At 47.0% G+C, this 21,381-nt stretch overlaps 1 protein-coding gene across 3 annotated transcripts in view; it reads left to right on the top strand.

Annotated features, from left to right (window-relative positions):
* The window catches only part of arid4b (AT-rich interaction domain 4B), a 147,091-nt gene that overhangs the window by 72,012 nt on the left and 53,698 nt on the right, over window positions 1-21,381 (top strand). For all 3 annotated transcript variants that reach the window (XM_067984117.1, XM_067984115.1, XM_067984116.1), the window contains exons 13-15: window positions 2,507-2,579; window positions 3,340-3,434; window positions 20,258-20,355. In XM_067984117.1, the coding sequence (XP_067840218.1) occupies window positions 2,507-2,579; window positions 3,340-3,434; window positions 20,258-20,355 (266 nt within the window). The remainder of the gene's footprint in view (window positions 1-2,506; window positions 2,580-3,339; window positions 3,435-20,257; window positions 20,356-21,381) is intronic.

The following is a 21,381-nucleotide window of genomic DNA, read 5'->3' as shown; positions in this document are numbered from 1 at the left end:
GTCTCTTTTCAACTTATCTAATTTGCAGGGCTATGGGGAAAGAGCAGGGGAAGTGGGGACTAATTGGATAGCTCTTTCAAAGAGCCAGCACTGGCACGATGGGCTGAATGGCCTCCTTCTGTGCTGTAAGATTTTATGATTCTATGAATCAACAAGTTCATTTCTGAGTCTTTCTTCCTTACAATAACTACAACAACTTGCATTTATACAGCACTTTTACTACGTCCCAAGGTGCTTCACAGGAACGATTATCAAACAAAATTTGACACTGAGCCACATGAAGAGATATTAGGGCAGGTGACCAAAAGCTTGGTCAAAGAGGTAGGTTTTAAGAAGTCTCTTAAAGGAGGAGAGAGAGATATAGAGAGTCGGAGAGGTTTAGGGAGGGAATTCCAGAGTTTAGGGCCTAGGCAGCTGACGGCACAGCCGCCAATGGTGGAGCGATGAAAATCAGGGATACGCAATAGGCCAGAATCAGAGGAGCGCAGAGATCTCAGGGTGGGGGCGGTGTTCTAGGGCTGGAGGAGGTGTCAGAGCTCGGGAGGGGCAAGGCCATGGAGGGATTTGAACACCAGGATGAGAATTTTAAAATTGAGGCTTTGCTGGACTGGGAGCCAATATATGTGAACCTGAAGCCCAAGTCTCCGAACCAGCCTCTGTACCAGCTCTGGTGGACTGATGCCTCTGAAGGAAGAATGCCCAGAATTGCACTTAACATTCCAAAGGTTACATATCCCTGAGATGCATCTCAGTACAATCACATTGATTGTATACTTAGTGAGTGGTCAGCCTTGGTCATCACTTATAAATACTTCTGCTCACCCATGCATAGCCTTATTATCTAAATCCACCTGTTGTTCTTAAGCCCATCTGTTTGAATCGGTCCATAGCCCTTCAGTCCCTCACAATCACCAGCTGGTGGCAAATTTTCTAAATTAACGATGCACTATCATCTGTTACATTTCTGTAAACACATTCAGTGGCCCAGGTCAAACCAATTCCTTTCATCATTGGTGCGTTGAGACAAACTTTTGTATTTCGCTGGGTACCAAATAATCCAAAATATAGATTTTTTAAAAAAAAATTGAAGATAGCAAGCAGCAAATTGTATCAATATGCAACATCATAGAGGGACAGAATAATCACAATCATTGTTCCTCTTACAATAATTTCCTAATCTGGGCTGGTTGTGAGAATGATAAGCAAGACCTCTTAGACTGATCTTGTGACCAGATAGCCTGTCTGCCCGCTCCTTTGGCATGTGTTATTTTTTTACAACTCTTTTACAAATCAATTTTCTCTCCCCCTCCCGTTTGATTTCAGTATTTTTTTAATTACCTAGGGGGTGGGGGGATAGGAGGAGGAGAAATCGACTCGAGGGCAATTTCTGCCATGGCTTTTTTTCTCAAAATAACCTAATTCCAAAAATACTTGAATTTGATTTATAGAAAAGTCACTTTTTAAATAAATTTTAGTTGCAGCAATGAGATCATGTTTGAGAGCAGGAGTCTCCAACGTGGGACCAACAACTTTTAATTTGCAACTTTCACAAGATATATGTTTAAAAAGGAAGTAAAGTTAACATTATATAGAGCTGCAGTGCTAGGTTTACTTAACATCATTTTCTAGACTTTATAAAAAAAAGCAGCTGCTAACTCTTGCCTTATCCCCCAAGATAATCTTTATGGTCAAAAGCAAAATACTGCAAATGCTGGAAATCTGAAATAACAACTGAAAATGTGGAAAACACTCAGCAGGTCAGTCACCATCTGTGGAGAGAGAAACAGAGTTCATGTTTCAGGTGATGACATTTCATCAGAACTGGTGAAACTTTATGGTGTTTTTTTTGAACACTTCGTTACAGCTTTGAAATCTGACAAAAGCTTTTCTTTTTTTTAAAATAAACTTCAGAAACAACTTCCCTCACCTCAGACACTTGTTCCTTTAGGTAAAAGGACAATGGTAGAAGGTCACCTGTGCCTCAGTCCCACCCTAGGATAGCGGGCCTGCTGTGAACTGGTTGCAGGTGGGACAGATTGGCAGCGATTGTGGAGAGGACTGTGCCTGTGGAGGCTGGAGGAGGGATCGGTGGGGAGGGAGAAAGGGAGAAATGTTTACTCATTGTTTCACATTGCTGTGTGCAAATTAGCTGCCATGTTTCCTACATTGCAACACTTCAAAACTACTTCATTAGCTGTAAAGCGCTTTGGGATGTCGTGGGGTCATGAAAGGTGCTGTATAAATGCAAGTCTGTCTGTCTTTCTTCCTTTATTTTTGTTTAGTTTCTTTGATCTAATCTTTGAAGGACTTAATTAGCAATTAAAATTGGATGAATCTGTAGTTTTCACTGTCAGTAGGACAGTGCCCTTACTACCTCTGTGCAAGGCATTGTTTGTTTCTGTCCATGGTTTCAGGTACGTCATTATAGAATCTCAGAAGCAAATTTTAATATATTTTTTTCCTCTCTCCTTTCCCCACCCTGCTTCCTACCACCAAAAAAAATTAGGAAGAGGTAGAGCCTTTTCCAGAGGAAAGGGAGAATTTCCTGCAACAACTGTACAAGTTCATGGAGGATCGAGGTGAGGGCCTTGTCTTGTTTTTTTTACTTTGAAACGTGTCCTGTGCGCTGGCAGCAAAGTCAGAACTGAAACGGTCAGAATGTGAGCTAATGTGTTCATTTTAATTATTTGCGGTTTCCCCCCCCCCCCACCCACCTCCCACCTCGTGACCATACTTTACCCCGAGAATCTGCTTCTGGGGTTTGGCTGCCAATCAGTCCAGCAGAAATTGCGCTTCTGCAAGAGCACTGACCATTTTTGCTGGTTAGCCTCTTCCTATGCAAGTCCTGAGACCAGCTGGACATGGGCAAACCCACGTACTGAGGCCAGGCTTGGGTTTGAACACGACCTGGGGGTGAGAGGGGCCTGACTGGCCAGCACCCTGTAACTGGAACCATTGAGCCCCATGACTGTGACTGATATTGGGTTTATGTGGAACAGCATGGTTCATGATCAGTTGCTGAAAGTTGTTTGGTTGATCACCTGCTGTCAGTAGTAACTTGTGCCTCCGCCCCACCCAGTGACAGCAGGTCTTCTGTCAGCTGGTTGCAGGGTGGGACAGATTGGCAGCGATTGTAGAGAGAACCTCGTCTGCGGAGGCTGGAGGAGGGATCAGTGGGGATGTGGGGAGGGAGAGAAAGGAAGAAATGTTCATTCACTATTTTACTCATCTTATGTTTAATTTTTTTGATCGAATATGTTAAGCATTTAATTAGCAACTAAAATTTGTTAAATTTTAGTTAGGACAGTGTTTTTATATTGACAGTTTTCTTTACTGCAGGCACTCCAATCAACAAACGCCCTGTGCTCGGATACAGGGATTTGAATCTATTCAAGCTGTACAGACTTGTTCATGAGCTTGGCGGATTTGATAGTGTGAGTATTTAGTTTAAAGAATTCTCTAGAGGGTCTCGTTAACAGGAGAGCAAGCACAAGTCTGTTTTATGGAATGTAAAGCGTAGATTTTCTTTACAATCCTTGTAGCAACAGCCTGGCTAAGTGGAATGACTGACTTAAAAGGGTTGCTGCTCATTTAATGCCAACGATACAAACCACTCAGCGCCTGTACTGCCTGACCTAGATAAACAGTGTGCATGTATTTGTCTTTTTTATTTTGCAAAGAGTTTGTAAATCTGACAATTTTTGGAAGGTTCCAAATCCTTCAACCTAAAGTATTGCTGCTGTTCCTTTACAACAAACACTGCAGTCTCTATCTCTAGTTGGGAGTAATGCTAGTTTTAAGAGTCAGGTTTGTTTTTAATTGCCGCAGAGACCCATTACCCTTTCATTCCACCAAGCACCATTGATAGTTGGAAAGTGCCAAGCTTCCAGTGGATGTCACATTAAGTATCTGTAGTGCTTCAATGTTTTGACGTTTCTTTAAGGGATTTCACAGCTGGTAAGTATTATAACTGCTTTAAACGATATTAAGTGTAGCATGGCTAGGTGAAATATGGAAAATTGTGAGACTTGGGATTCCCACCACCAATGGCTCATTGCTATGTAAATAGTGACTTTGAATTTCTTTTTTCTCTGAAGTCCACTTTGGAAGAAATGCATAAAATTAGGGCCAGATGGGTAAAGTGGAAGCTTTATCGCCTTTTCGTTCAACAGGCAAGGGAAGACTCGCAGTCCACCCAGGTGTTACGAACAGTTTAGCATTGGGTTATTAATTGAGACATTAATGGTACAATCGCCCCCCCCCTCCGCGCCTACTTCAGTCCATCTGCTGCTGAATCCCCCATTCACTTTGTCACCACCTATACTCTCCTGGACAGCCTCCTATCATCCACCCTCTGTAAACTCCAGCTCATCCAAAACTCTGCTGTCAATATCCTATCGCACACCGAGTCCTGCTTGACCCCTGTCCTTACTGACCTACATTGTCTCCCGGTCCCTCAAAATTCTCATCCTTGTGTTTAAATCCTTTCATGAATTTGCCCCTCCCTATCTCTGTATACACCCCCCCCCCCCCCCCCCCAGGCCCTCGATTGCTCCGGCCTTTTCTGCATCCCTCCCTCCCCCCATCTGTGCCTTCGTCCCACACTCTGGAAATTTTTCGTTAAACCCCTCTGTCTCTCCAACTCTCTCTCCTGCTTGAAGACCCTCCTTAAAACTCACCTCTTTGCCCAAGCATTTGGTTGCCCCTCCTAATATCTCCTCCTTTGGCTCGCTGTCGATATATTTTTTGATTATGCCCCTGAAGCGCCTTGGGATGTTTTTTCTAAATTAAAGGAGTTATATAAATGCAAGTTGTTGTAACAAAATCTACTCTGGATAACAGAGACAGTACTTGTCAAACAAGAATATACTTGCCTTAGAAGGGGGTACAACGAAGGTTCACTCGATTGATTCCTGGGATGAGAGGGTTGTCCAATGAGGAGAGATTGTGTAAAATGGGCCTATATTCTCTGGAGTTCAGAAGAATGAGAGGTGATCTCATTGAAATGTATAAAATTCTGAGAGGGCTTGACAGGGTAGATGCTGAGAGGCTGTTTCCCCTGGCTGGAGAGTCATAGGGCTCGATTTTCGCACCCCCGAGTGGGTGCATTCGTGGCGGGGGGGGGGCTGCGAAAATCGGGGATTCCCGTGGCGGGTCTGGAGCCCGGCTCCAACCCGCCCACTTCCGGGTTCCCCAGTGACGCGCTGACATGCGCGCGCAGCCCCCGGGGGGGGTGCCACTTAAAGTAATCATTAAGGTATTTCAGGTCGTTTAGAGACCTGATTAACATAACATTTTAGGAGGGGTGGGATTTTGCAAACAACTGGGACTGTTTCCTGTACTGGGGGAAACACTCCCAGTTCAAATGGACGTGTTGCAGCCATCAGCCTGTGGCAGCTGCAAAGGTCCATTTGACAGGTGTAGGGGGGAGACCCTCACTTATTGCAGGAGGCCACTCTTGTCACTTTGGACAAAGTTTGGCCTCCACCACCCTCCGCATAACAATAAAATTCACAAACCTGCACACTTACCCTGGTGTCCAGATACATTTACCTACCTTGCGGACCCCCTCAAATGTACATCTTCTGGATGGGGGCCGCCGTAGCTGCAGTCATGACCTCCTCGGAGGACGAACAGCATCACCAGCCTCGCCGTCCACCTCTGACACGTGGAGCCCCACAACACAGAGCTGTGACACATGCAACGGCAGAGAGAGATGCATTGCAGAAGGCACTACCCTCGCCACAGGGTCCACAGACCGAGGCTCAGCTTCCTGGACCTCTCTGAGCAGCAGTGCACACGGAGGCTCAGAGTCAATCGACATGTAGTCATGGACATCTGCAGCCTCCTTCATGCCGAGCTGCTCCCGGCTGGCCCGAGCACCATCTTCTTACCTGTCGCTGTCAAAGTCACCACTGCCCTCAACAACTTCTCCTCCGCATCCTTTCAGGGTGCTACCGGGGACATCGCCAACGTCTCTCAGTTGTCTGCACAAAAGAGCCCTGCAAATACACCTACACCCACTCTGCCGTGACACAATGGGTGGCATCAGTTGTGGGTCTTCATTGTGATCCTCAGGAAAGGGCATTATTGCACAAACCAGACAAGATTCGCAAAGACGTGGCAGTAGTGGTGCCAATATAATATGTGATGTGAGTTGATCAGAAATGAAATATAGGTAAACACCATGACAAACCCTCAAACACCCTTGTGCATCCCCTTCATGCTCACGACACATTTGCCTTACGCTTCTGACTGCACATATGTAATGCATGCCCTGTGGCTGCAGCACAGGTAGTGGCAGGTTGAATGAGGCTGACCGTGAAAGAGATGCATGAGAGGGTGAGTATGAGATAGAGCCATGGGATTGTATGAGGATTGGGTTGAGTGGTAGTGGTGGGATGAGTACTGGCGAGGTGAGTAAGTACAGGTAAGATGAGGATGAGGTTTGAGTGGGTGTGAGGGGTGATGTGACAGAGTAGTGTTGGCAGTGCAGAAGAAGATGTGGGGTGGGGGCGGTGATGTGGCAGACGGAGTGTAGGGGAATGAGTAAGTGTACTCACTTCGGCTAACCTACTTAGGTGATTGCAGCACCTCCTGCACTGTATGCAGGTGCGCGATATGTTGGTGGTGCAGGTGACCTCCTCTGCCACCTCGAGCCAGGCCTTCTTGGCCAGGCCGCTTCCTCCCGCTCACCGGGGGGGAGATCTCTGACCTCCCCCTCCTCCTCACCCCATCCAATAATACCTGGAGTGAGGCATCATTAAACCTGGGAGCAGCCTTCCCCCTGGGCTGCTCCATGCTGTAATTTTTCCTAATTCCTGCAGCATCAGTCAGTGTAGGACTGCCCCTTTAAATAGTGCTCCTCCAGCTGACAGCCTATGCTGCGCAGTCCGCCCGCTGCGCAGCTTTCCAGCGCGAAATCCCGAAGCACAGGTAAGTGGATCCAATTAGCCTGCGATTCCGTGCGGAGCACCCCAATTTCACTGGGTGCGTTACCCATGCGCCTGGTCGACCCCCCTGCTGCGAACCCGCCGCCCTCCTAATATCGGGCTCATAATCTCAAGTTAAGGGGACCAAAATGAGGAAAAATTTCTTCACTTGGAGGGTTGTGAATCATAGAAAGTTACAGCACCGAAGGGGACCATTCGGCTCATTGTGTCCAACCCAGCCGAAAAAAAGCTATCTGGCTTAATCCCAATTTCCAGCACTTGGCCCGTAGCCCTGTAGGCTACGGTACTTCAAGTGAACATCCAAGTACTTTTTAAATACCTCTACCACCCTTTCAGGCAGTGAGTTTCAGATCCCCATCACTCTAAGAACATAAGAAATAGGAGCAGGAGTAGGCCAATCGGCCCCTCGAGCCTGCTCCGCCATTTAATAAGATCATGGCTGATCTGATCCTAACCTCAAATCGAAATTCATGTCCAATTTCCTGCCTGCTCCCCGTAACCCCTAATTCCCTTTACTTCTAGGAAACTGTCTATTTCTGCTTTAAATTTATTCAATGATGTAGCTTCCACAGCTTCCTGGGGCAGCAAATTCCACAGACCTACCACCCTCTGAGTGAAGAAGTTTCCCCTCATCTCAGTTTTGAAAGAGCAGCCCCTTATTCTAAGATTATGCCCCCTAGTTCTAGTTTCACCCATCCTTGGGAACATCCTCACCCCATCCACCCGATCAAGCCCCGTCACAATCTTATATGTTTCAATAAGATCGCCCCTCATTCTTCTGAACTCCAATGAGTAGAGTCCCAATCTACTCAACCTCTCCCCATATGTCCACCCCCTCATCCCCGGGATTAACCGAGTGAACCTTCTTTGTACTGCCTCGAGAGCAAGTATGTCTTTTCTTAAGTATGGAGACCAAAACTGTATGCAGTATTCCAGGTGCGGTCTCACCAATACCTCCCTGTTTTTATATTCTATCCCCCTAGCAATAAAAGCAAACATTCCGTTGGCCTTCTTGATCACCTGCTGCACCTGCATACTAACTTTTTGATTTTCTTGCACTAGGACCCCCAGATCCCTTTGTACTGCAGTACTTTCCAGTCTCTTGCCATCAAGATAATAACTTGCTCTCTGATTTTTCCTGCCAAAGTGCATAACCTCACATTTTCCAATATTGTATTGCATCTGCCAAATCTCCACCCACTCACCCAGCCTGTCTATATCCCCTTGTAGGTTTTTTATGTCCTCCTCACTCTCTACTTTCCCTCCCATCTTTGTATCATCTGCAAACTTTGATATGCTACACTCGGTCCCCTCCTTCAAATCGTTAATATAGATTGTAAAGAGTTGGGGACCCAGCACCGACCCCTGCGGAACACCACTGGCTACTGGTTGCCAGTCCGAGAATGAACCATTTATCCCAACTCTCTGCTTCCTGTTAGATAACCAATCCTCCACCCATGCCAGAATATTACCCCCAATCCAGTGGTTCTTTATCTTGAGCAATAATCTTTTATGTGGCACCTTGTCGAATGCCTTCTGGAAGTCTAAATACACTACGTCCACTGGTTCCCCTTTATCCACCCTGTACGTTATGTCCTCAAAGAACTCAAGCAAATCTGTCAGACATGACTTCCCCTTCGTAAAGCCATGCTGACTTTGTCCTATTAAATTATGTTTATCCAAATGTTCCGCTACTGTCTCCTTAATAATAGACTCCAAAATTTTACCCACCACAGATGTTAGGCTAACTGGTCTATAATTTCCAGCCTTCTGCATACTACCCTTTTTAAATAAGGGTGTTACATTAGCAGTTTTCCAATCTGCCGGGACCTTTGCCGAGTCCAGAGAATTTTGGAAAATTATTACCAAAGCATCCACAATCCCCACTGCCACTTCCCTCAAGACCCTAGGATGTAAGCCATCAGGTCCAGGGGATTTATCCGCCTTGAGTCCCATTAATTTACTGAGTACCAATTCCTTAGTGATTTTAATCGTATTTAGCTCCTCCCCCTCTAGAGCCCCCTGTTTGTCCAGTGTTGGGATATTCTTAGTGTCCTTTACCGTAAAGACTGAAACAAAATATTTGTTCAGCATTTTTGCCATCTCCATGTTTCCCACCATTAATTTCCCGGTCTCATCCTCTAAGGGACCTACGTTTGCCTTAGCCACCCTTTTTCTTTTTATATAACTGTAGAAACTCTTGCTATCTGTTTTTATATTTTTTGCTAATTTATTTTCATAATCTATCTTCCCTTTCTTAATCAATTCTTTAGTTACTTTTTGCTGTCTTTTGAAGACTTCCCAATCTTTTATCCTCCCACTAAGTTTGGCTACCTTATATGTCCTTGTTTTTAGTCGGATACTATCCTTAATTTCTTTACTTAGCCACGGATGGCTGTCATTTCTTTTACACCCTTTTTTTCCTCAGTGGAATATATATTTTTTGAAAGTTGTAAAATAACTCCTTGAATGAACACCACTGCTCATGTACCGTCTTACCCTTTAATCTATTTTCCCAGTCCACTTTAATCAATTCTGCTCTCATACCATCATAGTCTCCTTTATTCAAGCTCAGTACGCTTGTTTGAGAACCAACCTTCTCACCCTCTAATTGGATATGGAATGTAACCATGTTATGGTCACTCATTCCAAGGGGATCCTTAACTAGGACATTATTAATTAATCCTGGCTCATTACACAGGACCAGGTCCAAGGTTGCTTGCCCCCTTGTCGGATCAGTTACATACTGCTCAAGAAATCTATCCCTAATACACTCAATAAACTCTTCCTCAAGGCTGCCCTGCCCAATTTGATTTGTCCAGTTAATATGATAGTTAAAATCCCCCATAATTATAGCTCTTCCCTTATTGCATGCCCCGACTATTTCCTGATTAATACTTCTTCCAGCAGAGTTGCAACTATTAGGAGGCCTATATACTACGCCCACTAGTTTTTTTCCCCTTATTATTCCTTATCTCTACCCAAACTGTTTCATTATCCTGATCCTTTGTCCCAATATCATTTCTCTGTATTATAGTGATTCCTTCCTTTATTAACATAGCCACCCCACCACCCCTTCCTTCCTGCCTGTCCTTCCTGATTGTTAAATACCCTGGCATATTTAATTCCCAGTCGTTGTCACTCTGCAGGCATGTTTCTGTAATGGCCACAAGATCATACCCATACGTAGTTATTTGTGCCGTTAACTCGTCCATTTTGTTACGAATGCTACGTGCACTCAGATAAAGAACTTTCAAATATGTTTTGTGACACTTAGCTCCTGCTTTTTTCCTTTTTTAACACTTTACCTTTTACTCCATACCTTCTGTCCCTTCCTGACACGCTTTCCTCTGTCTCCGTGCTCAGGTTCCCAACCCCCTGCCACAGCTTTGATGCTGGGTTAATCGCCTTACGCCATCTAGTTTTTATTTTATCTGTCGTGCCTAAAGTACACTTTCTTTCTGCTGCTCTACGCTTTTCCCTCTCACTTGTTCTTGAACAATTGTTTGTACTATTTGTATTGTAGATTTCCCCAGGGTCTTCCCCTCTCTTGCTGCTCTCAATTTTATTCCCTTCTGACTCCCCGCTCAGGTTCCCATCCCCCTGCCACTCTAGTTTAAACCTTCCCCAACAGCACGAGCAAACACCCCCGCGAGGACATTGGTCCCAGTCCTGCTCGGGTGTAACCAGTCACACTTGTACAGGTTCCACCTTCCCCAGAACCGGTCCCAATATCCCAGGAATCTAAATCCCTCCCTCCTACACCATCCCTGCAGCCACGCATTCATCCTGTCTATTCTCCTGTTCCTATACTCACTAGCACGTGGCACCAGTAGCAATCCTGAGATCACTACCTTTGAAGTCCTGCTTTTTAATTTATCTCCTAACTCCTTAAATTCACCTTGCAGGACCTCATCCCTTTTTTTTACCTATGTCGTTGGTACCAATAAGGACCACGACTACTGGCTGTTCACCCTCCCCCTCCAGAATGCCCTGCAGCCGCTCCGTGACATCCTTGACCCTAGCACCAGGGAGGCAATATACCATCCTGGAGTCACGTTTGCGGCCGCAGAAACGCCAATCTGTTCCCCTTACAATTGAATCCCCTATCACTATAGCCCTGCCACTCTTCTTCCTCCCCTCCTGTGCAGCAGAGCCACCCGTGGTGCCCCGAACCTGGCTCTTGTTGCATTCCCCTGATAAGCCATCTCCCCAACAGTATCTAAAGCAGAATATCTGTTTGAGAGGGAGATGGCTCCAGGGGACTCCTGCTCTACCTGCCTAGTCCTTTTACTCTGCCTGGCGGTCACCCATTTCCTTTCTGCCTGCGTAATCTTTACCTGTGGTGTGACCACCTCACTGAATGTGCTATCCACGATAGTCTCAGCATCGCGGATGCTCCACAGCGAATCCACCCGCAGCTCCAGCTCCAAAAGACGGTTAGCCAGTAGCTGCAGCTGGACACACTTCCTGCACACGTGGTCGCCAGGGACACTGGTGGTGTCCATGACTTCCCACATAGTGCAGGAGGAGCATATCACAGGTGCGAGCTGTGCTGCCATGACTTGCCTTAGACTCTCAGACTCTCCTCCCGCTCTCGGTCTCTCCTTTTATACTGTGCTCACCTCTCGGACTCTCCTGCCTCACCTGTGACGTCGCACAGTAGTAGTCTCTTTTTGCAGGTCTGCTGCTGCTTTTATTCCCCAATCTCAGTCTTCTACTCTCAGGTCCACTGCCGCTCTGGGGAAAAAGTTAGGAAAAGCAAGGCAAAGCAGCACCTCCTTCCCCCACTTCACCGAACTCCCACACGTACCAAACTCTCCGTTCACACCGTGCTGTTCGCACTGACAGGCCCCTGTATTTCTACAGTTTGTGACTCAGATGAGTCAGGCCTGCCCCACCTTCAAGTACCAGTTTAATCTAGCTAACCAATTAACTTGCTACAGCAGCTCTCTCTGCTGAAGCCTGACAGAAACTTAAAAATTTAAACTTTAAAATTGAACTTAAACAGTTAATAGCAATTGAACTTAAACAGTTGAAAGCAATATGCACTAGATTTTAAAGAGATTAACCCTTAAACTCCCACACGTACCAAACTCTCCGTTCACACAGTGTCGTCCGCACACCGTGCTGTTCGCACTGACAGGCCCCTGTATTTCTACAGTTTGTGACTCTCTGGGTGAAAAGATTTTCCTCAACTCCCCTCTAATCCTTCTACCAGTTACTTTAAATCTATGCCCCCTGGTCACTGACCCTTCTGCTAAGGGAAATAGGTCTTCCCTATCCACTCTTTCTAGTCCCGTCATAATTTTATACACCTCAATTAAATCTCCCCACAGCCTCCTTTGTTCCAAAAAAAACAACCCCAGCCGATCCAATCTTTTCTCATAACTAAAATTCTCCAGCCCTGGCAACATCCTTATAAATCTCCTCTGTACCCTCTCTGGTGCAATCACATTGTTCCTATAAGGGAACTGGATAAGTACTTGATAGGAAAAAATTGCAGGGCCACAGGGATAGGGCGGGGGATTGGGACTAGCTGGATTGCTTTTGCAGAGTTGGCAGGGACTCGATGGGCCGAATGGCCTCCTTCCGTGCTGCAACCTTTCTATGATTCTTTGTGGCGACCAGAACTGTACGCAGTACTCAAGCTGTGGCCTAACCAGTGTTTTATCCAGTTCTGGTATAACCTCCTGGCTCTTATATTCTGTGCCTTGGCTAATAAAGGAAAGTATCCCGTATGCCTTTTTAACCACCTTATCTATCTGTCCTGCTAAATTCAGGAATCTGTGGACATGCACTCTCAGATCCCTCACTTCCTCTACACCTCTCAATATCCTCCCATTTATTGTGTACTCCCTTGCCTTGTTTGCCCTCCCCTCACGTTTGTCTGGATTGAATTCCATTTGCCACTTTTCTGCCCATCGGACCAGCCCATTGATACCTTCCTGCAGTCTACAGCTTTCCTCCTCACTATCAACCACACGGACAATTTTTGTATCACCTGCAAACTTCTTGATCAAGCCCCCTACATTTAAGTTTAAATCATTAATATATACAACAAAAAGCAAGGGACCTAATACTGAGCACTGCGGAACCCCACTGGAAACGGCCTTCCAGTCGCAAAAACCCTTCGCTTCCTGCCACTGAGCCAATTTTGGATCCAACTAGCCACTTTCCCTTGGATCCCATGGGCTTTTACTTTTTTGACCAGTCTGCCATTTGGGACCTTGTCAAAAGCCTTGCTAAAATCCATGTAGACTACATCAAATGCGTTACCCTCATCGCCCCTTCTTGTAACCTCCAGGTCTGTGGCCACGGAGGATTAGAAAATGATGGTCAGAGCCTCTGCTATTTCCTCCCTTGTTCTCTTTAACAGACTGAGATACATTTCATCCGGGCCTGGCGATTTATCTACTTTCAAAGATGCTAAATCCTTTAACCCTTTAATACTTCCTCTCTCACTACGTTTATCCCATCCAATATTTCACACTCCTCCTCCTTAACGTCGGCATCGTCTTCCCCCCCCCCCCCCCGCTTTTGTGAAGACAGATGCAAAGTATTCATTTAGACCCATACCAACATCTTCTGCCTCCACACATAGTTCACCTCTTTGGTCTCTAATAGGCCCTACTCTTTCCTTGGTTATTCTCTTGTTCTTTATGTATTTATAAAACATCTTTGGGTTTTCCTTGATTTTACTTGCCAATATTTTTTCATGCCCTCTCTTTGCTTTCATAATTTCCTTTCTAATTTCACCCCTGCACTTTCTATACTTCTCTATGTTTTCTGCAGTATTGAACTCTCGGTATCTGACGTAAGCTTTGGAATTCTCTACCCCAGAGGGCTATGGATGCTCAGGCGTTGAGTACATTCAAGACTGAAATCGATAGATTTTTGGACACTAAGTGATATGGGATGGGGCAGGCAAGTTGAGCTGAGATCGAAGATCAGCCATGATCTTATTGAATGGCGGAGCAAGCTCGAGGGGCCTTAAGGCCTTCTCCTGCTCCTATTCCTTATATTCTTATCTTCAGTGTAGTTTTGTGCATGCTTTGTGGAATCTGCTGTCCATTTTTTGAGTAGACTGCCTTCTTCAAGGTGACACTGTTTTTCAAAGGTTTTATGGATATCCGAATTCAACACTTTTAATGCACCAGCTAGTTATGGTTTTGAAATAACCGCAACAGGTGGCGAGACAGATATGGTTCGGTCGGGGGCCGCCTACAAAGTCCCGAGAAAGACTGGAACTAGTAGGGATTGTGTGGGAGCTACTCCCATTCTGAAAAGTGTTTGGCTTTCTTTGCACACATTTCTAAAAAGATGGAGAACCAAAGGAATACAGCTGATGGCTTTGTCCGTTGAACCCTTTCATGAGCTGGTTGGAAGCTGCTACGTTGCTGACTTCAACAAATTGCTGTTTCTATTTGCCTCTGTGAATGACTTTATCTGTGAATAAACCTATTTTAGTCTCTTACAGTAGTGTCTGGCAAGACTGATTTTATTCATCTTTGGAAGTGACCTGGGTGTGTAGTGGAAATCCTACATGTAATCCAAAGACAATAAACGGTTTATTGTTTGCCGGGTCACACTATCCCAGATGACTTTGCGCATAGTTCATAGGAAGTGCTGGCTTGATTATGGGAACTGACCTTTATGTTGGGTACGAGAAGTCTGAATCGTAACGGCCCAGTCCTTGAGAGGGTGGATGAGTTCGGGAACTCAATGGGTGGGGAAATAGGGAGGGGGACAGAGCTGCATTGTACCAGTCCATGGAGTCCTGCATCACACTATCAGTGTGCTATGCTACCCATAAGTTGGATATTTTTATACCAAGGGTAGAACTGGTGTCCTTGGGAGAAGGGAAGCTTTCTGTGCCTGCACCACTGTAACAAACTGCAACAGTACTTCTATTTCCAGAACCAGTTAGTTAATGACTGCAATTGTTGGAGCTTGGAAAGTCTCCCAATTAATCTAATTGAGCTACTTTCAACTTTGTCCCTTGCCTCTCTCAGTTGAGAGTCACAGCCCGTGCCCTAACTTTGTAGTGTTCCTGTTTACTTGGCAGGGAAACAGTTTACTTTTTCCTTTTTTGGGTGATTTTGAGTAAACTGGGCAAATTAGATTTTCTTTGAACTGTGCAGTCTATAGTGAGCAGTGTTGCACTCGATTTGGGACAGGCTCAAACCCTGTTTATAATCTGATATAATCACGTTGCAGCACGTAAAGTCTGCTCTGGTGTTTCCTCACGCCATTAACATAGGAAAACGTCCCAAGGATTGTAATCAGACAAAAATTAATATCGAGCCAAAGAAGGAGCTATTAGGAGGGATGACTAAAAGCTTGGTCAGAGTGGTAGGTTTAACGTCTTAAAGGAGGAGAGAGAAGTTTAGGGAGGGAACTCCAGATCTTGGGGCCTAGACGGCTGAAGGCAGAGCCGCCAATGGTGGGGCGAAGGGAGTGGACAAGAGGCCGGAGTTGGAAGAACGCAGAGATCTTGGAAGGTTGTAGCGCTAAAGGAGGTTACAGAGATAGGGAGGGGCGAGGCCACAGAGGGATTTGAACACCAGGATGAGAATTTTAAAATCGAGGCGTTGCTGAACCGGGAGTCAATGTAGGTCAGCAAGCACAGGGGTGATGGATGAACAGGATTTGGTGCGAGTTAGGATCCGACAGCAGAGTTTTGGATGAGCTGAAGTTTATGTAGAGTAGAGGATTTACTATGTTAAAGGCACTATATAAATGCACATTGTTGCTGGTGGTCAAAAGTCCAAGAGAAATTTTGGGGTTCTCTCTGGGTTTGTTAACCTCTCCAGCTGCAGCCTGGATACTGCTCAGTTTTTGTTTTTTTGGGGTGCTGCAATGAAGATCAGCATCGCAATAATCCAATACACGGAGAAAACAACTGCAAGTAGCTTAATGCAACAGTCAGAATTTCAAAGAAGCAAATTAATCATAGCACAGAAGGAGGCCATTCGGCCCACCGTACCTGTGCCAGCTATTTGAAAGATCTATCCAATTAGTCCCACTCCCCTGTTCTTTGCCCATAGCTTTGCAAACTTTTCCACTTCAAATATTTATCCAATTCCCTTTTAAAAGTTATTATTGAATCTGCTTCCACCGCCCTTTCAGGCAGTGCATTCCAGATCATAACAACTCACTGCCTAAAAATTTCTACTCATCATTGGTTCTTTTGCCAATTACCTTATATCTGTGTCCTCTGGTTACCGACCCTTCTGCCACTGGAAACAGTTTCTCCTTATTTACTTTATCAAAACAAAAGCAAAAAACTGCGGGTGCTGGAAATCTGAAATAAAAAACAGAAAATGATGGTAACACTCGGCAGGTCAGGCAGCCTCTGTGGAGAGAGAATCAGAGTTCATGTTTCAGGTTGATGACCTTTCATCAGAGGAAAGGGAGGCAAGAAAAGAACAAAAGGGAAAAGATCTGTGATAGGGTGGAGGACAAGAGTGATTAAATGACAAATGGGATGATGGTACAAGGCAAAAGGAGGTGGTAATGGGACAAGTGTAGAAACAAAAGATGGGTGCAGAGGAGATGGTTAGAGCAGAGTAGCAGAGGGGGAGGGAAGCCTGGAAAATCTGGCAAAGCGGAAAGGGTTGCTGTGGTCCGGGAGTGCGGCGGAGAGAGGCAGGTAGGCCCCAGGGGCACGGACCACGCTGGTGTTTTCACTGTCCCCTCTGACCTTCCCCACTCTGACCCCAAACGATCAGTCCTCAGCTAAGGCCTCAGCTTCATCCCGTTATGCCCCCGCCTCAACTAATTTCGAGCTCGACATGATGCCAAGCTCTTCTTTTGCCTCCGCACCCACTTCTTTGGCCAGGAGGCTACCCCACCTGCACAGTGGACCCTTTCTCCTGTCTTCAGATTTCTAATTCCACCTGGACCCCCTCTCTCTGGCCTCTTACCCTCTCTTGATGTTTTCATTGGGAACTGCTGGCGTGACATCAGCCATCCCAATTTCTCCACTCCCGTCACTCCCTTTAACCTACCTCCCTCTGAACTTGCAGCACTCCGTTCTCTCAGGTCCAACCCTGACATTGTCATTAAACCTGTTGACAAGCTGTTTTGAAGTGAACAGACCTCTACCTTGCAGAGGCTGAACGCCAACTCTTCGATACCTCCTCCAACTTCCCCCACCGCTGAACATCAAGCCATAATTTGCCAGACCGTCACTGACCACGTCTTGTCTGGAACCCCCCCCCCTGACAGCCTCCAACCTCATAGCCCCCCAACCCTGCACAGCCCGCTTCTACCTCCTTCCCAAGATCATCAAACAGGACTGCCCCGGTAGACCCATCGTTTTAGCCTGTTCCTGCCCCGTGGAACTTATTTCTTCTTATCTCGACTATTTTTTCTCCCTTTGTCCAGTCTCTTCCAACCTACATTTGCGACGCTTCCAACGCCCTCCGCCACTTTAACCGTTTCCACTATCCTGACCCTGACCGTCTCCTTTTCACCAGGCTGTCCAGTTCCTCTACACCCCTGTTCCCCACCAAGACGTCCAGTTCCTCTCCTCCATCCCCCACCAGGACGTCCAGTCCCTCTACATCTCCATCCCTCACCAGGACGTCCAGTCCCTCTACACCTCCATCTCTCACCAGGACGTCCAGTCCCTCTACACCTCCATCTCTCACCAGGACGTCCAGCCCCTCTACACCTCCATCTCTCACCAGGACGTCCAGCCCCTCTGCACCTCCATCTCTCACCAGGACGTCCAGCCCCTCTGCACCTCCATCTCTCACCAGGACGTCCAGTCCCTCTACACCTCCATCTCTCACCAGGACGTCCAGTCCCTCTACACCTCCATCCCTCACCAGGACGTCCAGTCCCTCTACACCTCCATCCATCACCAGGACGCCCAGTCCCTCTACACCTCCATCCCTCACCAGGACGTCCAGTCCCTCTACACCTCCATCCCTCACCAGGACGTCCAGTCCCTCTACACCTCCATCCATCACCAGGACGTCCAGTCCCTCTACACCTCCATCCCTCACCAGGACGTCCAGTCCCTCTACACCTCCATCCCTCACCAGGACGTCCAGTCCCTCTACACCTCCATCCCTCACCAGGACGTCCAGTCCCTCTACACCTCCATCCCTCACCAGGACGTCCAGTCCCTCTACACCTCCATCTCTCACCAGGACGTCCAGTCCCTCTACACCTCCATCCATCACCAGGACATCCAGTCCCTCTACACCTCCATCTATCACCAGGACGCCCAGTCCCTCTACACCTCCATCCCTCACCAGGACGTCCAGTCCCTCTACACCTCCATCCCTCACCAGGACGTCCAGTCCCTCTACACCTGCATCCCTCACCAGGACGTCCAGTTCCTCTACACCTCCATACCTCACCAGGGCAGCTGTGGGCCCTCTGTTTCGTCTCTGAATGGAGACCCAACCAGTCCCCATCCTCCACCATCCTCCTCCACCCGGCTGAACTCATTCTTACATTGAACAACTTCTCCTTTACTACTCACTTCCTCCAAATAAAAGCTGTTGCTATGGGAACCTGTATGGGTCCTCGATATGCCTGCCTTTTCATGGGATGCGTGGAACATTCCTTGTTCCAGTCCTACTCAAGTCCCCTCCCTCACCTTTTTTCCTGGTACAATAATGTCTGTGTTGGTGTCACTTCTTGCTCTCGCTTCTAACTTCCACCCCTCCCTTATGTCACATGGTCCATCTCCGACTTTTCCCTTCCCTTCCTTGGCCTCTTACGCTGTTCCAATGAAGCTCAACGCATGTTCGAGGAACAGCACCTAGTCTTTCTACCAGACACTTTACAGCCTTCTGGCCTCAACATTGAGTTTAACAACTTTAGATATTAACCACCGTTCCCATTTTCTCGGATAGCAGGTGCTGGTAATGGAGGATGGTTGCACTGGGAGTGGGGGAGGTGTGGGCTGGTGCTCAGGGTGGGTGAGGATTCTCCATTGGTAATGGGCGGGGAGGTGTGTGCTGGTGCTCAGGATGGGGATTCCCTATCAGTAACGTGTGGGGAGTGGGGGAGGTGGGGGCTGGTGCTCAGGATGGGGATTCCCTATCAGTAACGTGTGGGGAGTGGGGGAGGTGGGGGCTGGTGCTCAGGGTGAGTGGGGATTCCCTATCGGTAATGGGTGGGGAGTGGGGGAGGTGGGGGCTGGTGCTCAGGGTGAGTGGGGATTCCCTATCGGTAACGGGTGGGAAGTGGGGGAGGTGTGGGCTGGTGCTCAGGGTGAGTGGGGATTCCCTATCGGTAACGGGTGGGAAGTGGGGGAGGTGTGTGCTGGTGCTCAGGATGGGGATTCCCTATCAGTAACGTGTGGGGAGTGGGGGAGGTGGGGGCTGGTGCTCAGGGTGAGTGGGGATTCCCTATCGGTAACGGGTGGGAAGTGGGGGAGGTGTGGGCTGGTGCTCAGGGTGAGTGAGGATTCTCTATTGGTAATGGGCGGGGAGGTGTGTGCTGGTGCTCAGGATGGGGATTCCCTATCAGTAACGTGTTGGGAGTGGGGGAGGTGGGGGCTGGTGCTCAGGGTGAGTGGGGATTCCCTATCGGTAACGGGCGGGAAGTGGGGGAGGTGTGGGCTGGTGCTCAGGGTGGGTGAGGATTCTCTATTGGTAATGGGCGGGGAGGTGTGTGCTGGTGCTTAGGATGGGTATTCCCTATCAGTAACGTGTGGGGAGTGGGGGAAGTGTGGGCTGGTGCTCAGGGTGAGTGGGTATTACCTATCGGTAATGGGTGGGGGAGCTGGTCCGTGCCCAACTTTCTCCACCACTCTCCCGGGCCATGGCAACCTTCTCCACTTTACCAAATTTTCCAGGCTTCCCTCCTCCTCTGCTATCCTGCTGTAACTATTTACACCCTCTCTGGACCCATCCTTTGTGTTTTTACTTGTTGCATTATCACTCCTTTTTGCTTTGCACTATCATCCCTTGTGTCATTAAATCACTCCTGTCCTCCACCCTATCACAGACCTCTCCCTTTTGTTCTTTCCTTGCCACCCTTCCCCTGGCTCGGTACTTGCTTATAAATTTTAAATCTCTAACACCCCCAGTTCCGACGAAAGATCATCGACCTGAAACGTGAACTCTGTTTCTCTCTCCACAGATGCTGCCTGACCTGCTGAGCCTTTCCAGCATTTTCTGTTTTTATAACTTGGTATAGTGTCAGCTGCTCTAGACAGTGTGTGGCATTATATTTCATGCATGTGCTTTTGAATTATGTTGCATACTAGGCTAGAATGTGTTTGCTGCTTTCTTTTTGTTGCAATGACTCATCTACTGAATTATTGCCCATAGATTGAAAGTGGTGCTGTGTGGAAGCAGGTCTATCAGGATCTCGGAATCCCTGTGATGAACTCTGCAGCAGGTTACAACGTCAAGTGCGCATACAGGAAGTAAGTTCCTTGTTTAGTTATGTCTTGCTGGTCTATTAATGTCATATTAATGTACATTGAGACTTTATTCTGCCATAATGCACAGTATTTGCAATATGCAATTTACACTTATAGGAACTGACAAACTTACCATGCATTTTGGACTCCTTATCTAAGGAAGGATATACTCGCCTTAGAGGCGGTGCAACGAAGGTTCAATAGATTGATTCCTGGGATAAGAGGGTTGTCCTAAGGGGAAAGTTAAGTAGAATGGGCCTATATTCTCTGGAGTTTAGAAGAATGAGAGGTAATCTCATTGAAATATATAAGATTCTGAAGGGGCTTGACAGGGTAGATGCTGAGAGGATGTTTCCCCTGGCTGGAGAGTCTAGAACTATTGGGCATGGTCTCATAATAAGGGGTCGAACATTTAGGACTGAGATGAGGAGGAATTTCTTCAGTCAGAGGGTTGTGAATCTTTGGAATTCTCTACCCAAAGGGCTGTAAATACTCAGTCGTTGAGTATATTCAGGGCTGAGATTGATAGATTTTTGGACTTTAAAGGAATCAAGGGATACGGGGATTGGGCGGGCAAGTGGACTTGAGGTCAACAATCAGTCGTGATCTTATTGAACAGCGGAGCAGGCTCGAGGGGCCGCATGCCCTACTCCTGCTCCTATTTCTCATGTTCTTAAGTATTCATGGTGTCAGCTGTGGCTCAGTTGGTAGCTCTCTCATCTCTGAGTACTGAGGGAGTGCTGCACTGTCGAAGGTGCTGTCTTTTGAATGAGACGTTAAATCAAGGCCCCGTCTGCCCCCTCAGGTGGTTGTAAAAGATCCCATGGCACTATTTCAAAGAAGAACAGGGGAGTTCTCCCCGGTGTCCTGGCCATTATTTATCCCTCAACCAACATCACTAAAAACAGATGATCTGGCCATTATTGCATTGCTGTTTGTGGGACTTTGCTTTGTATAAATTGGCTGCCGTGTTTCCTACATTACAGCAGTGACTACACTTCAAAAGTACTTCATTGGCTGTAAAGTGCT

The sequence above is a fragment of the Heptranchias perlo genome, chromosome 5 (genome assembly GCF_035084215.1).
Source record: "Heptranchias perlo isolate sHepPer1 chromosome 5, sHepPer1.hap1, whole genome shotgun sequence".
NCBI lineage: Eukaryota > Metazoa > Chordata > Chondrichthyes > Hexanchiformes > Hexanchidae > Heptranchias > Heptranchias perlo.
This window is presented reverse-complemented; position numbering and strand designations above follow the sequence as displayed.